At 35.7% G+C, this 13,519-nt stretch overlaps 2 protein-coding genes across 4 annotated transcripts in view; one reads left to right on the top strand and one right to left on the bottom strand.

Moving 5' to 3' along the window:
* LOC118193265 (uncharacterized) overlaps positions 1 to 13,519 on the bottom strand; it is a 226,946-nt gene that overhangs the window by 32,410 nt on the left and 181,017 nt on the right. The window lies entirely within an intron of this gene.
* The window catches only part of LOC118183504 (1-aminocyclopropane-1-carboxylate synthase-like protein 1), a 96,625-nt gene that overhangs the window by 27,019 nt on the left and 56,087 nt on the right, over positions 1 to 13,519 (top strand). For all 3 annotated transcript variants that reach the window (XM_085816157.1, XM_035353076.2, XM_035353082.2), the window contains exons 2-3: positions 5,187 to 5,296; positions 8,082 to 8,141. In XM_085816157.1, the coding sequence (XP_085672283.1) occupies positions 5,187 to 5,296; positions 8,082 to 8,141 (170 nt within the window). The remainder of the gene's footprint in view (positions 1 to 5,186; positions 5,297 to 8,081; positions 8,142 to 13,519) is intronic.

Genomic DNA, 13,519 nt, shown 5'->3' with positions numbered 1-13,519 from the left:
CAGTTAACCTGATGGAACTGTTATAACATCTAGCTGTGCGTCTCCCTTTTATATTGCTATCCGCTGTACCCAATTTAAAAGTTCTTACCCGGATTTTGGCAATACTTGGTCGTAGTCATTGACTTCCAGTTACAGAATGTTTTAAATGACGAAAATATTTATGTTTTGGCTATATGAAATTTAAAAAAAGTAATAATAATTTTTGACATACAGCAAAATCTAACTTTTAATGCGGTCTCTCTGTTTTTATATTTGGAAAAATTTTCATACTCGTTTTGAAAAAGAAAAATTATAAGCAGTTCTGACTGCAATTGGGCTAAAAATGAACGGGATATTTAATTTCAAAATTTCCATATTTTGATGTAATTTTCAAATTGCCTCAAGGGATGGCTGACTGCACATGCTGCAGCAGCATGGTGTCCACCACGCAGGATGAAGACGTGTAACTAAGTCACTTTCTATCGTAACACTAGGTCTGATAGACCAATTTCTCCAGATGGCTTCATAGGAAGAAATCCAAAGGATCTCTCGATTGTGCTGCTATGACCCAATCCAGCAGCCTAAGTATTCTATATCCAGCCAGTTACGTATAGAAGCGCTGAAATGCGTCAGAGCTCCATCATGTTGGAACCATTGGCCATGTATTGTGGGGAAAATAGGTATTTCCGTTCATATATGAAAATATTTTTCACGATTACAAAACTTCCTTTACCTCGTAGAAGGAAGCAAAAATCTCTAGCAAGCAAGGCGGAAACATGGTACGGAACATGGTACCTGTGTACCTGCATGGACAGAAACATGGTACCAATGTTGTGTTACGTACAGCCTGATCGATGATTATCTGTTGTTTGGTTTGGTTTATTAGATTACGGCAAAGCACTCGAGGGCTATCTGCCTTAAGGGAGGGATGCCTTCGTGGAGGACTTTTTAAGGGAAACTGGCTCGTATATACGTTACACATGGGGAAAACCACGAAAACGCCCATGCAGCCAGCCCGTTCGCGGGATTCGAACCTCGGACCGAACTACCAGTGTTCAGCGACGTTACCGCTCGGCCGCTGGTGGGCTGATTATCTGTTGTAATTGCTACTGAAGAAATAAATTTAGGAAAAATCCGATTCATCCGATTTGGTACGAAAAATTAGGAATCAGAAAATTGTATGCAAAACTATCTCAGAATATTTGACTGCTGAACAAAAACTGAAAAGAAAGAAATGCTGCGTTTATCGGTCAAACCGTGGTTTTTCTTCAGTAGAATAATTATAGGCGAAGGGCCATCAGTTACTGGTTAAGAAGTGGGAAAATGAAATCGTGCACAAAAAATTTCAAAGAAGTAGTTTCAAAATTTAGGCATTGTTTCACCTCTCTCCAGAATTCCTGTTATTGTACATCAGGAATTAGTCCCAGAAAAAAAAATCTATAAATGCGGCTTACTGCATGGATATGCATATGTAATATATGAACATAAATACTGAATGCGCGCACACGTGTAGTCGTAGTGCTGTGGTAAAGAGTATACGCTTGTATAAATGTTGACGATACGATGCAGACTATGCTTCAACCTGGATCCAGGTTAATTTTAAGACTGAAACTGAAATCAATTCAAATCGTATGCATCTTGTCATCAGCTTAAGAATCGGAAACATTCGTCTCACTTCTCGTAACTAACCCACATAGCACAAAAACATCCTTGGGATATCCTGAGAATGTTGCTCGCGGGATATGCGCACATCCTCAGGACATCCCGGAATATCCCGCGAACCTCCTAAACACCTCCTCCTGAGTGCTTAATGTCACATACCAGTACATCCTAACTAAGTCCCATCGACAGCGTACGGGATGTTATTAGGATATGAACTCCTACTTACTACATCCTCACGACATCCCGGGATATCCCACTAACCTTCTAAACACATATCATTATGTCCTAAGAACATCCTATCTATGTCCCACTGACAGCGTGTGGGATGTTATTAGGATTTAAAGTCCTACTTACTACATCCTCAGGACATCTCGTAATATCCCAGTTTCCTCCTAAACTCATCCTCCCGAGTGCTTAATGTCACATCCCAGTATATCCTTAGGACATCCTATCTAGATCCCATCGACAGCATATGGGATGTTATCAGGATTTAAAATACTAGTTAAAATACCCCTTTAACCTTTTAAATACATACTCTCAACTGCTTAATATTACATCCCAGTATGTCCCCAGGAATCTTCTTTATATTCCAGTGAAAGTATGTGAAGGTGTTGTGAACCTAAAACCTGCTTATTTTCCACAGATAGTCTCAGGTCCTCCATCTTTGGTTACTATGGAAAAATAAGAAATGTTAAAAATATTTATACAATTTCTTTTCTAATTTGAATTTCAATTTATTTAATAATTTGTGAATATATCTAAAACTGAGCAAGTGACTTGAATTATTAATACAAAATATTAGAAAATTTTGTTTTAAAATACTAAAAATCTTTCGATCATTTTTAACCATTCAATAGCCCAAAACTGAATTTTTCAATGTATTCATAATTAAATTATTCTACAAATTCAGTTCTGACTTCAGTTAATTTGTATTCAAAATTCAATAGTAAAATTAAGCATTTAATTACCTTTAATTACTTTAAGCAGTGGACCAGACGTGTGTAAGTTTTGAAATTCTGAACTTAAGTCGGTTACGTTGATTGAATCATTATTGATGGCTATAATATGATTGAACAGTTCATGAGTTCGTCTCGCTATTTGCTGTAATGGAGCGGAAGTTTTTCAAATCAATTTTTTTTATAGAAGATATATAGCTTTCAAATTTAAATGCACTGTAATTATCTAACGGCCCAAACATTTTTACATCTTCGCAAATATGCAATAGGCTGTTCTGCAAGTATCATCAAACGTGGCACTATAGCATGTCACCAGTTTACGTTATACATGTTAAAACATATATATTTAGTTACCTTAGCAATCACTCTGCTTACTTCGTTAACTACACTCATTCTGTCCCATAATAAAAGTAGCAGTTGTTGAATTTAATTTGTCTCATAATAACAGTAGCAAAAGAAAATAAATACAGAACGCAACATTTATTATTTACAATAGGCTAGATTAATTTAAACAATAAATTAAAAATATTATTCGTAATTATTCGGTGTTCAGATAGTTTCTGTATTTTTTCAATAATTTCGTTATTTCATTTTCAACTTGTAGATAGGATCCCTTGGCTGCGAAGCTTTGTTTTCTTAATGCGCGTGAGTTCGAAACTATTGAAGCCATCATTCTTCATTCCTTCCAGCATAACTTGTTGAAGCAACAGTAACGTACTTTCCACTATCTCGGGAGAAGTATTATCAAGGAATCATTTCAAAGAATCCAACTCTTGCATAAGATTCACCTTGACAATTATTTTAGGAAGCAAATTCTTATGATCATTCTGTGGCACTTAAATAATACTTTGGCAGCTAACGTAATTGTACCTTCCTGCAGTTTCTTGTTTTTCTTTTGTTACATCAAGAACTGGACAATCACAATTCGATCTTTGTTCGAAAACTCTCTTTTCACTTCCTTGTACGAAGTAAAAAGGAAGTATTGTAATCGCGAAAAGTTTCAGGTAGCATATTTCAACGAAAATATCCATTTTGACCGCTATCGAATGCAATTTAACGATGTTATTGAGTGATATCTGTACGTAAGGACAGAATAAACGACTCTTTTCCTCCAAAAAAATTATAAAACTGCTTTAATATGAATTCTGAAGAGAATTTTTCGTGGCGTCTGTACGAACGTATGTACGTACGTACCTCGCATAACTCAAAAACGAGTAGCCTCAGAACGTTGAAATTTTGTATATAGGACTGCTATAACATGTAGATGTGCACCTCGTATTTTGGTTGCAATCGGCCGCACCAAACGTATATAAATATATTTATATATATATCCACTCTGTTACCCGGCTCAGTGATCTCAGTTTCTTTACTCTTATATGTTTGTAAATTGTACATTTTTTGCTTTAAAAATGATTGAATTATGTTGTTGTTATCTTTCGGTTAAGGTTTTTATGCCTTTAATAAATCTCTATACAATATTTTCAGAATTATCAACAATTTTAAAGTTATTTAAGTGCCGCTAAGCCTAATCCTTTTCTTGATGGCGGCCATTGTTTGTTTACATTTGAAACAGCAGACTAGTGGATTTGTTGCCAATCTAGAGAAACGTAGCTTCGCAACAACAAAGATAACGCCTTCATTTATTATTGCCAATTAAATCATGCTTAATTCTTTCTGAAATTTTTTCTAGGAAATAAGTGTTTAAGATTTACTTCGTAATTTTTAATATAGATATTTTGAGTTTTTATGTATTTTTGCCTTCTCGCGAAGTGAGAACTGAATTAATTGAATGAGAAATACTCAATCGTGTGTGAAAAACTGTTTCTTTTTTGTTTTATTTGCTTAATTTATTTTATACATCGTTCTAGCTTTATTATAGTATTTGAATAGAACATGTGGCAACGATTAGATAATTCTATTCTTTAAATGATATAAATTTTATGCATTATGAGTTATAATATGAACGAAATATAATACTGTTAAGTGAATCTAGGGCCAGAGTGTCGCTATGGTAAACAAATACTAGAGTGAATTTTAAAGAATGCATTTATTCTATCGTGGTTTATGCGCTGTCGGCGAAGTAGATTTAATTCAATGTAATAAGTTTAAATGAAATGCAAGAAAAGATGCGTATAATTTAATATTCCGTACAAGGAAGTGATGTGGTGTACACATCAGATTTTTTTACGATGGGTTAACATTTAGCTGAAATAAAACAATTAATTTGGATCCGCGGATGAAATATGAAAAATATATATAATTCGTAATAATTACATTAATATAAAAATTGAAAGCTGTGTCAAAATAAATGACAAATGTCGTGAACCATTGATTTTGATCGAAGACATCACCATTTTGCGGTGCATTTGCCAATAATTCTCGTTTAAATATTCACTTGCTACTATTATGGGATAGAGGGAGTATGCATTAGAATGCAAATTTGTAAAAAATTAATATTTAATCAGTTAACTTTCTTTTTTTTTTTTTTTTTTTTTCTTTTTTTTTTTTTTCAAAATCTATTTTTAGAAATATTTGAAATGAATTTGGTGATTCAAATTTTTGAAATAATTTACAACTTTCTCCTTTCAGCTACTTATCTTTCAAAACGAGCAGATGCTATTAAGAACTGGGAAGATTTTCTTGATAAATATCTGGGAATCTGCATTGAGGACGAGTACGATAAAGAGAAAAATCCTGAAGTAGGTCATATCACATACGTTCACGACTGATTTAAACAAATGTATTATTCATTATAAGTTTATGCAACTTCCAAAAAAAAAAAAAAATTCATATCAGCAGCAGAAATTTAACCGTATTGAAGTTTAACCGTAACCAATCGAAATAGTTACAGTGTAGTTCAAAATTAAAAACTTTCAGATATTTAAGGCACTTAAATTTCTCAAAGGTCTACGAGTAAGCTTCGGAAACGGAAATTACGTCAACAATCTTGTGGAAATTTAATAAAATTTTATGTTTCCAATATTTAGTATGTAGACACATTAGGTTATTTCGATGCTGGAGGATTGAAAAATGAGCAACGCCTTCACCGGGAATCGAACCACGGACCTGTGGAATACGCGCCCAGTGTGTAGACCACCACACTACGAAGGCATGTTAAGAAGGCGGGAGAAATACCTTATAAGTACTCTCAAGTACTGTTTCATAATCTAATATACTGTTTATTACGATTAGGGGATATTTTGTGAGATCGATATGAAATAACGATATTTAAAGGTCTCATTTAAGTTTTTAACCAGTTAATAACTGTATTAATTTAGAAGTCAAACAACAAAAATCCGCGTTATATTTTCAAATTTTCACAGGACTAGTTTCGATGGTTTTACCGAACCATCATCCTCAGCTGCTAATAACTCAGCTTAATAACTGGTTAAAACCATTTAATAACTTAAGCAAGAGTTAATGATATTTAGCAGTATTAACACCTGGTTAACAGTTAATAACTTGTTAACCAGTTAATAACCAGCTAACGTAAGATTAAAAAAAATATTAAAAACTTAAGTGATACCTTAATATATGATAATATTCTTTCCTATCGATCTCATTTCTTTTTCCTTGGCGGAATGTAAATTTCTATAGTTCGCTCGATATTCAAATAAGGTTGAAAGCAGAGAGTATTTAAGGAAGGTTTTAGAGAGTGAAGTCAGAACGTGTACTGGCTACTCGAAGACCACGTTGCTAAATTTAATTCTCTCGCGATCTGAGTTATTCTTGTCATTAGGCTTGTTTACGCCGCCTTGTCAGAGTCAGCTTCGCATTATTAGAATTATGAAGCCGTTAGGATATACTTAATTTCATTAGTTCTAGTTAATCCATTATCTTTAACTGAAGCCATAATTATTAGCTTCTGTAAGCACGTGTTGGTGCCGACTATTATCTGAAGCAATAAAAGTGTCCTTTATACTCTTTCCCTGCCCCTGTAGTGCTTACAAGACATAATTCAGAGATTATCTTTTAGACTTTTGGATCTAATTTATGTTACCAAAGAACACCAAACTCTATAATATATATAGAGTACGTTTTTCACAAAATTGAAAGAAAGAGATTAAAAAAGAAAAAAAATCACGTTTGTAAACTTTGGAATACAGTTAACATACGGTATTGTCCCAATTACCAAATACATATTCAATTAAAAAAAGGTAATATTTCGAATGTTTCAAAAGAAAGACCTTTTATACTGAAAGAAAATCCAACCAGGACAGTTAGTTACAAAATCGTTAAACTGCTCAGTGTCAACTGCAAACAAATTAATTAATGTTAATTTAAATCTTAAAAAGGCGAAAAAAAATAATGCGCATCGTCTTTCTTAAAGACATATCGCCGAACGCAGAACGCGCTGCAGAATTCTTCAGGGGAAACATTTATCTGGGTAAAAATGGGAAAATGTTGCCACAATAGATGAATCTTGGGTGCATTTAAATGACTGCAATAAAAAGAGATCCATTTATTATCAGCAAAGAGGAGGGAAAAAATCTTAAAACACGGTTCAAAGAATCTACAAGTTTTTCAAAGGGATTTATAGTTGTTGCTGGCTTTCCATATAACGACAATATAAAAATAAAGAGAGAGTAAAAGAATGTTAAAATCAACTCCCCATATTACCGGGAATATATTTTATACCCAAATTTTAAAATATGAAATGACGTCCTTATATCCACAATGCCATCTGCATCAAGGCAAGGCAAGGAGCCACACGTTAAAGACCACAGTTAATTTTCTGTAAAAAATGGAACATGAAACCAGTATCAGGGCCATACCCTTCATTCATATCCCCACTAAATCTCCTCATGTATCACCCATGGATTTTTGCGCTTTTGGACTTTTAGAAAGCGGATTGTCCAGATGTGGTCTTATTTGACATACGTGGGCTCCTTGGACCAGATGTAGTCCAGACGTGGGCTCCTTGGACCAGATGTAGTCCAGACGTGGGCTCCTTGGACCAGATGTAGTCCAGACGTGGGCTCCTTAGATCAGATGTAGTCCCAGACGTGGGCTCCTTGGACCAGATGTAGTCCAGACGTGGGCTCCTTGGACCAGATGTAGTCCAGACGTGGGCTCCTTAGATCAGATGTAGTCCAGACGTGGGCTCCTTAGATCAGATGTAGTCCAGACGTGGGCTCCTTAGATCAGATGTAGTCCAGACGTGGGCTCCTTGGACCAGATGTAGTCCAAACGTGGGCTCCTTGGACTTGTGAAATGTGCTTTTTGGACTTGTTGGAATGTGCGAGTAGCCTCTGTATGAAAGCTAGTGTCTGAGGATATGTGAATCTATTGCTCTGAACAAACTGTTTGTTTTCATTTCAGTAGAACAAAACAAAACTATGCTGCGCAAAGTCATGCAGAAAAAATATTTGCACCAACAGATATAGGATGTTCTGACATGCTAAGAAAGTTTACAAATCATTGCATTCTGCTCTTATGAAAATATTTTAATTTATTTGATATTATACATAAAATTCTTTTTAGGGATATGTTGACCTTGCAACTGCTGTCAATAATTTATGTCCTGACATTATATATCCAAAGGTAAGTTCCTTTTAATGTCATTGAATTTCTGAATAATTTAATATTAAAAAAATCTGATGCGGACACCACATGACTTCCTTGTACGGCTTATTAAATTATGCACAATTTTTTGCTGCACTTCGTTTACAATTACTTCCTCGAATTATGCTAACTTAATTAGCCGTTTACTCAAGGCAAGTTGAAAAATGACATGAAAAATTGTAAATTAAATATCCCAGTCAACTTTTGTCATACGGGAGTCAAACTTTTATACATCTATTTTTTCATAAAGAGTATAAAACTTTCCCAAATATTAGGAACCGGAAGACAGTATTAAAAGTTATGTTTTGCTATTTGTAGAAAATTATTTTTTGTTTAAATTTGACTTTTCCAAAGCATAAATATTTTCGTCATTTAAACACTTCTGTAATTAGATGTGTATATCCCGACTGCAATAAAAAAGGGAGATGCATAGCTAGATGTTATAGCAGTCCCATATACAAAATTTCAATGTTCTAATCATTTTTGAATCATGTAAGATATATACGTACATACGTGGAGACGTCCCGAAAAAAAATCCTTTTTGAATCCATTTTATAATCAGTTTTGGAATAAAGAGTGGCCTTTATTCTGCCCGTACATCACGCAACAATATCGTGCAAAGGGATTTTGGAACAGTCAGAATGGATATTCCCGTTGAAATCTGATAACCGAAAATTTTCTTCATTAAAATACTTGCTTTACTTCACGATTTACTTCACTTACTTTAAATGATTTTCATTATTATTACTTATAAGTAATAATAATGAAAATCGTATAGTGACTTTGTAAGGTTTATCCTAAGTTTTAACATTTAATTTTGAGTTAAAGCCACTTTCCTGTCCATTTTTAATTTCAGCTTACAATTTCCGACCAGAACGTGTTTTCAGAATCGCGGTTAAATGCAAATGAAGGAAGTGCAAGCATTTAAAGTTGAAGTTCTACTGACTTCGTTAGAGAGCCAAAGATTCTGAGCAGCGCGCGTTCGCGTTTTTTGGCTATAATCTCTGTAAAGCTATTTTTACATTCAGCCGTACTTTAGGCTCTTGATAGCTTCGCCGTTTAGTTAGCATTAAGGGGCCAACTCTTGTAGAATTTTGATAGCTTCGGCTATATCTCTTTAGTTAATGTGTGTGTGATTATGACAAAGCCTCGAGGGCTATCTGCCTAAGAGAAAAGATGCCTTCGTGGAGGACTTTCTAAGGGAAACTGGCTCATATACACGTTACACATGGGGAAAACCACGAAAACGCCCATGCAGCCAGCCCATTCGCGGGATTCGAACCTCGGACCGCACTACCAGTGTTCAACGACTTTACCGCTCGGCCGCTGATGGGCCAATATCTCTTTAGTTAAGTTTAGTTATGTTTTATTCATAGCATTCCTGAGTTCGAGCCCAAGTGGAGACTTTGCTGTAAACTCCAAGAAGGAGTCAACTGTTAACATTACTTTCAATAATAAAGGGTAATTAAAATTAACCCTTCGTACTCTTACGTTTGTTTCATTCTGAATTGAGCAATTATTCGCTTACCAGTTCTTAAGGTTCCACAGATTGAGCTGTACATTTTAAATTGGAACATTCAACTTGATAGTCACTGGCACAGCCGCAATCCCAATAATGGCTTCGTTATTAAGCGAGAAGCGGTACCCAGGCAAAACTGCCTTGGACATATGTGTAAATTCTCACTTGCCGGCGACCTGCGCCACAACGAAAACGCTGGCTGACAGACTTTTAAATTCTCCTAACCACCATTGTTAAACTGAGCAGCTAGGGTCACCATTCTCTTTGACCAAAGACCATGGTAGGGTTGCAGCAATAAAGATGGTCTGATTGCTCGCTTTGCTACCCATTAATACTAGACAGGCCGTTCCTCACCAGGGATTTATCCCAAAATACTGGCTTAATGGTCCTCCGGCTACACGCAGCTACTGGTACCACCTTGACCTGCGGAAAGTTGGGATAACTAGATATATAAGCATTCCTCACGCCGCGAGACTTAACCACACTGTGAGTCCTCTCACCCCTTAGAGCCAGGCACAGATGTTCAACCTCAGCCCTCGCACCTTGGAGAAAGTTGCCCTTCCCCCGTGGGCTCTGGGAAATTGCCAGGCTCGACGTTTTTATCCTCCGGTGCCGAGACTGCGAGATCCCTGGCAGTACAATAAACGACTGCTGGGGGTGATATCATGAAGTTAAATTCTCTCTTAAATTACCATTAAAGAATATTTCTAGGGATATCACTAGAATTAACAGTACCTCGCACTTTACCTCTTAAGCACTAGCCTGGGCAAATTTGTCCACTTCGCACTTCAGGTTGGCACGTAACTATGCAGAGATTCACTGGTATGGGTAGACTTCCTGTACACTTCATGAGTAAACGAGAGTCCACTCTCCTCTGGCCTAGTACGAACTTGAATAACAGGAATTATCCCGCAAATCGAATATCATAGTCTGATATATGCACATGTTATCCGGAGTAGAGCACGCATCGGACAACGCCCCAAATCGATCAAAAATTCATCAGTGTGATCTTGTCTGTACACAGTCAGTTTGCATAATGTTCGCTGTAATGTGAATTTGTGATAAACATACCTTCATGCACAAACGGAAAAGACACAGCAAAACCCTTGTATGAGTCATAAACATGACCATTTAAAACTGCCGTCAAAAAAGGAAGCGCGTGCATGACTCTTTTTATGGACAAGAAGGTTTATCTCAACGAAATTCATTGCCAATTGTATGAAGTATGTGGTGAAATTGTCATGGAACAGTTTCGCGGTAGACAATCGTGAATTAGTGTACATTACTTGAAAATGAGAGCGCTTCACAAAGGTTCTTGTGAAAAATTTCCAAGGAAAATTTGAAGACACCAGTATATCAAATCCCTCAATTTAAAAGTGAGAGCAGGCTTATCAGAGAACGCCTGAAAAGGCGATATCCGTGCAATGAAGAAGTCAAAGCTATGAGGCAAGAATGGTTACCAGAAGTTGAACGAGTCTTCTAACAAGTTGTACTTCAACAAAAATATAGAAATATTTGTGCCACGCACTATTATAAATGTTTTGAATAAATTTGGTTGATTGTGCTAAAAATAGTTTTCGTAATGTACTTGCATTTGCTATATGTGTTTCGTAGATTGTTTCTTTAATGCGAGCGAAACCACGAACGAACCAATTTGGCTGATCCTCGTATAGTTAGTATACACTGTATGCACATTAAGTATAATAAAATGATTTAAAAAAAAGTGCTTGGTGAAAAGCAGAGTGGTGCGATTGGCGCATCGTTTGACTGTAACCTAGTTTTGTTTACTGACTAAGTTCCACTTCTCAAACGAGTCCACGATTTTTTAGAAATTTTTTTTTAAGTATTGTGATCAGGAAGGAGACAAATAGACGCATTAGTTCTGACAATGCCATTGTAAGACATAAATTCAAAGATCGAAGATTCATGACAATGCCATTGTAAGACATAAATTCAAAGATCGAAGATTCATGATCTGGTCTTCAAGTTGAATGGTCACACTTAACCAGTTGATTTAGGTCTGCTAAAAGGTACCAAGATGACATACTTGTATGAAGCATTTCAAGAATTTAGTAAGTGGAAGCTTACTGATGAATTGTGATGTCATCCTAACCACGCCCTGTTGGTCTCACAGATCAAAATGAATGAATCAGCCGTATAACATGGCTATAAGATTTGCTCTTCTATGACGTCACTGACTCCTAATCTGCTCAAAAGCTTCTTCGCTACTATCTTCGTGTCTTTGTTTATCGTACAGATTCATTTCTAAAGTCAGCACAAACAGACATATAGTCATCTCACAACTATATTATTGCGGGCATAGCCCATTTTCTAATCTATTTTCATCATTTTTGAATCTCAGATACATGTACACATGTCTGCGGATTAGAAGACTCACTTGACCATTATGGCTTTTATTGTCCTCCTAAAGCCGCCACTCATTTACCTCAACCCACCTGCAATATGGACTCTTTTAAGAAACTTATTATCAAAAACCGTGCCAAGATATTTGTCAAACAGAATGAAGACGTCAATAAAACTCAGGAGTAATAATTGCAATTGAACAAGTGCTAAAGAACTATCCAAAAACTTTAAATTAAATTAAATTCTAAGAACTGGCAGGAATTTCTATTAAGCACAGTAATTAAAACGTTACCTTAGGTTACAAGAATTACAACGTGTGCACTTCAAAACATTATTTTAAATATTTAGATACAATATTACTTAAAAATATATATGAGTAAAAGAACCGTTTTCATTGAAAATTTTAAATGGGTTTCTTTTTAAGATAAGGACTTAAATTATTCTTTAAGAGATTGTAAAGTTATAATTTCTGTATACTTTTAATGTTTAATTTAGTTGTGTTTTATTTAATTATGGTCTAAGTGTTTTGTATTTATATTTATGATACTTGCTGTATACATTGTATATACTTCTTATTGTCATACATGTAACATTAGACATTACTCTGCAAACGCAAAAGATTACTCTATATCAGGAGAACCTCTGTCAATTCCATCAATCTCTGGTTAATATACTCCCGATGGATGGTATTTAGGGACCTCATGGGACGTGTTAGTTTATACAGGTAGAGGAAGACGTGGGATAAATACCTGTTTACCCTTGTTAGACATCATATATCCCCGTCTTCTGTCGTCTGTCACCAGTCGTCATGGACCATATAAGAAACTCTCTTATAAGGTCTATGCACTTCTGTAAGTGACGTCATCTTTGGGAACAACGTAATCTGCTTTGTCTACTGACCTTCACATGGGCCACACATACATCGGATTTCATTTCGACTGGATATGCAATTTCAGTCGCTTCTAAAAATTCAGTTTCTTTTTTAGTAAGCATTTAAGACGTCGAATTCTTTTAGTGTAGCTGCTGCCTAAATTTTGCAAGAACTTCAGAACGCAGTTCAGAGTGAATGCAGTTTATCCGTGCAATTTAGGTTACTTCAATATAGCAAATCCTACAAGGGCTATCTCGCCTAAGGGGAGAAATACCTTCGTAGAGGAATTTCTAAGAAAAGCTGGCTCTTATTCACTTTAGGCCCATATCACACATGCATTTGTTTCATACGAACAACTCTTTCGGACAATTGCTCTGAGAAAAACGCGCGATTTTTTCCTTCCTTTCGAAAAAAAATTGCACGTTGTTCGTTTTCAACCAATCAGCTATCAGTTTGTTTGGAACGGACAATCAATTTCTCTTTTACCTGTTAAGTAACGTGGTGATTGGCTGCTGTGACAAAGCAGAAAAATTGTTCCAAACAGTTCTTCCGAAACACATGCATGTGTGACACCAGGCTTTACACATGGGGAATCAATCAATC

This window comes from Stegodyphus dumicola, chromosome 4 (assembly GCF_044657685.1).
Source record: "Stegodyphus dumicola isolate Sdum_Otavi_A_Nest chromosome 4, ASM4465768v1".
Classification (NCBI taxonomy): Eukaryota; Metazoa; Arthropoda; class Arachnida; order Araneae; family Eresidae; genus Stegodyphus; species Stegodyphus dumicola.
This window is presented reverse-complemented; position numbering and strand designations above follow the sequence as displayed.